Raw genomic sequence first — 2,654 nt, forward strand, 5'->3', positions numbered from 1 at the left:
CTGACCCACGAATTCAGAGACCGGCGGCACCGGGGCTGGGGCCGGACCTACCGGAGTAGTCCAGGGGCCTCGTGGTGGCATCTGGAGTGGCAGGGTGTGCTACAAAGTGGCAGACCTTCCTCCCGGGATCCTTGGGTTTGACTTTACGGATGAGAAATTTCTGGGTAATGTCAGATTTATCTGCTGTTTCGATAAAGCGAGGAATGTGTTGCTATAAAGGAACAAAACAGAGGAGAATTCCACTGGAGATCGGGAGGAGGAAACACGCCCCATCGCCTCTGTCGGAAGCCTGTGGAATTCCTGAAGGCGGACAAATCTGTTCCTCCCGCTCTGTCCATGTGCTCTGTCGAGGAAAACGCCTCTGCAACAGACAAGAGGCTTAATAATGTCTTCGAGGGGGAAATAACATTCTATGCCCTGGCTGGGTGGCTCAGTTGGTTGAGCATTGGCCCGTACACCTAAACGTGGTGGGTTTGATTCCAGGTCAGGGCACATACCTAGGTTTCAGGTTTGATCCCCAGTAGGGCATATAGGAGAAGCAACCGATTGATGTTTCTCTCTCTCTCTCTCCCCCTTCTCCTCTCTCTAAAATACATACATACATAAACATATCCTCTGGTTAGGATTTAAAAAAAACAAAACATTTTATGCCTCCAGACCAGTGGTTTTCAACCTTCCTAATGCCGCAACCCTTTAATACAGTTCCTCATGTTGTGGTGACCCCCAACCATAACATTATTTTCGTTGCTACTTCATCACTGTAATGTTGCTACTGTGATGAATCGTCATGTAAATATCTGACATGCAGGATGTATTTTCATTGTTACAAATTGAACATAATTAAAGAATAGTGATGAATCACAAAAACAATATGTGTGTTTTCCGATGGTCTTCGGCGACCCCTGTGAAAGGGTCGTTCGACCCCCAAAGGGGTCGCGACCCCCAGGTTGAGAACCGCTGCTCCAGACAGTTCAGGTGAGAAGTGCCCGATTCTTTCAGGTAAAGCCTGGGGCCAGGGAGTAGCAGGTTTACCCGCATTTGTGACTTTGCTCCTTAAACTCATTTTCCCGTCTGTGAAGTGGGGATGATGGCTCTTGGCTCCATGGGGAGCAAGACACCTCATTCTCTCGTTCCCCTGCGGTCCTATGTGACTCTCAGGAATGCTCAGATGAACACAGTACATTCCTTTAGCTGCAGACGTGGAAAAGGCCTGGGTCCAGTGGATTTTTCCATGGAACCAGACCTGCCCTATGAGGAGGGAGGCGGTGGAGAGGGTGGACATGGTTGATGTTCTGGAACACACAGGCTGGGAGAGAAAAGCTCTCGCAGGAAGGGCTCCCTGGATGGCATCCTTACCTTCTTCAGGTTTTCCGTCTTAATGGCCAAGGCCAGAATGTCGTCTCCTTGTAGAACGTTGCTAACAGGCTCGGGCTCTTCCTGAATGGGGGGTGTGGACTGCTCAGGGATCTTTGACCGCTGCTTCTTTTCTGAAGAGAAACAGGAGGTTACAAATGCTTCCAGATAGATTTCCTCTCCTAAAAGGCTAGTGTGCCAATCGACCGGATGGCGGAACGACCGGTCGCTATGATGCACACTGACCACCAGGGGGCCGATGCTCAATGCAGGAGCTGCCCCCTGGTGGTCAGTGCGCTCCCACCGTGGGAGCACCGCTCAGCCAGAAGCCCTGAGCTGGACTCACAAGGGAGCGGGACTCAGCCATTCGTCGGACATCCCCCAAGGGCTCCCGGACTGCGAGAGGGCACAGGCCGAGCTGAGGGACACCCCACCCAAGTGCACGAATTTCATGCACCGGGCCTCTAGTTGGCCCATAAAATTCTACACGTTTCAAGGATAAACCTACCATCCACCACCACACAAAACCCTGCAGCCCCAAAAGGCAACTGTGCTGAAACCCCCCCAATGACAGGGACAATGAGACACGTTTTGTCATGTGGGGGATCCCGTGACATCACCAGTTGCCCCGCCTGGGGGTCGTGTACGGCTGTGGGTGTCACCCCGGCTGCCGTGGCCTGTGCGTGGGTGACGGCCGACGACCGTGGCTGTTGTGGGTGAAAACTCAACACCCCTGGCGCCATTCGTAGCTGCAGACGGGCCGCCCGTGGGAGGTCCAGTCCGGAGCCAGGAATTCCAGGCATGTCCCGCAGTGGTTCCCAAATATTAGTCCAATGTCTTCCTCCGAATCTTCAGGTGAATTTTACAACTACAGCTTCCTGGCTCCTGCATGGAGCCAGGGCCTGGGGAGCTGGTTTTATAAAATTCTGTAGGTGGCTCAGATGCACAGTGGTTTGGGGCACCTGGGCTAGATGCTGCCTCAGCCTCCTCCACTGCAGGCACTGATCCGTTCTCATGGGGGAAGGCATTAGCTTTCTTTTTTTAATCCTCACCCAAGGATATTTTTCTATTGATTTTTAGAGAGAGAGGAAGGGAGAGAGAGAGAGAGAGAGAGAGAGAGAGAGAGAGAGAGAGAGAGAAGGATGAGAAACCTTTTGTGACAACATGGATGAATCTGGTGGACATTATGCTAGCTCAGTAGTCAGCAAACTGCAGCACCTTGAGTGTGGCTCTTCCACAAAATACCACATGCGGGCGTGCACTACAGTACAATTGAAACTTCGTGGCCACACTCACGGGGA

The 2,654-nt window shown here is 52.2% G+C and overlaps 1 protein-coding gene across 2 annotated transcripts in view; it reads right to left on the minus strand.

Moving 5' to 3' along the window:
- MYCBPAP (MYCBP associated protein) overlaps window positions 1-2,654 on the minus strand; it is a 28,994-nt gene that overhangs the window by 11,830 nt on the left and 14,510 nt on the right. For both annotated transcript variants that reach the window (XM_015570845.1, XM_015570844.1), the window contains exons 2-3: window positions 1,357-1,487; window positions 52-211 (exon numbers count right to left, since the gene is read on the minus strand). In XM_015570845.1, the coding sequence (XP_015426331.1) occupies window positions 52-211; window positions 1,357-1,487 (291 nt within the window). The remainder of the gene's footprint in view (window positions 1-51; window positions 212-1,356; window positions 1,488-2,654) is intronic.

Source organism: Myotis davidii, unplaced genomic scaffold, assembly GCF_000327345.1.
Source record: "Myotis davidii unplaced genomic scaffold, ASM32734v1 scaffold327, whole genome shotgun sequence".
Lineage (NCBI taxonomy): Eukaryota > Metazoa > Chordata > Mammalia > Chiroptera > Vespertilionidae > Myotis > Myotis davidii.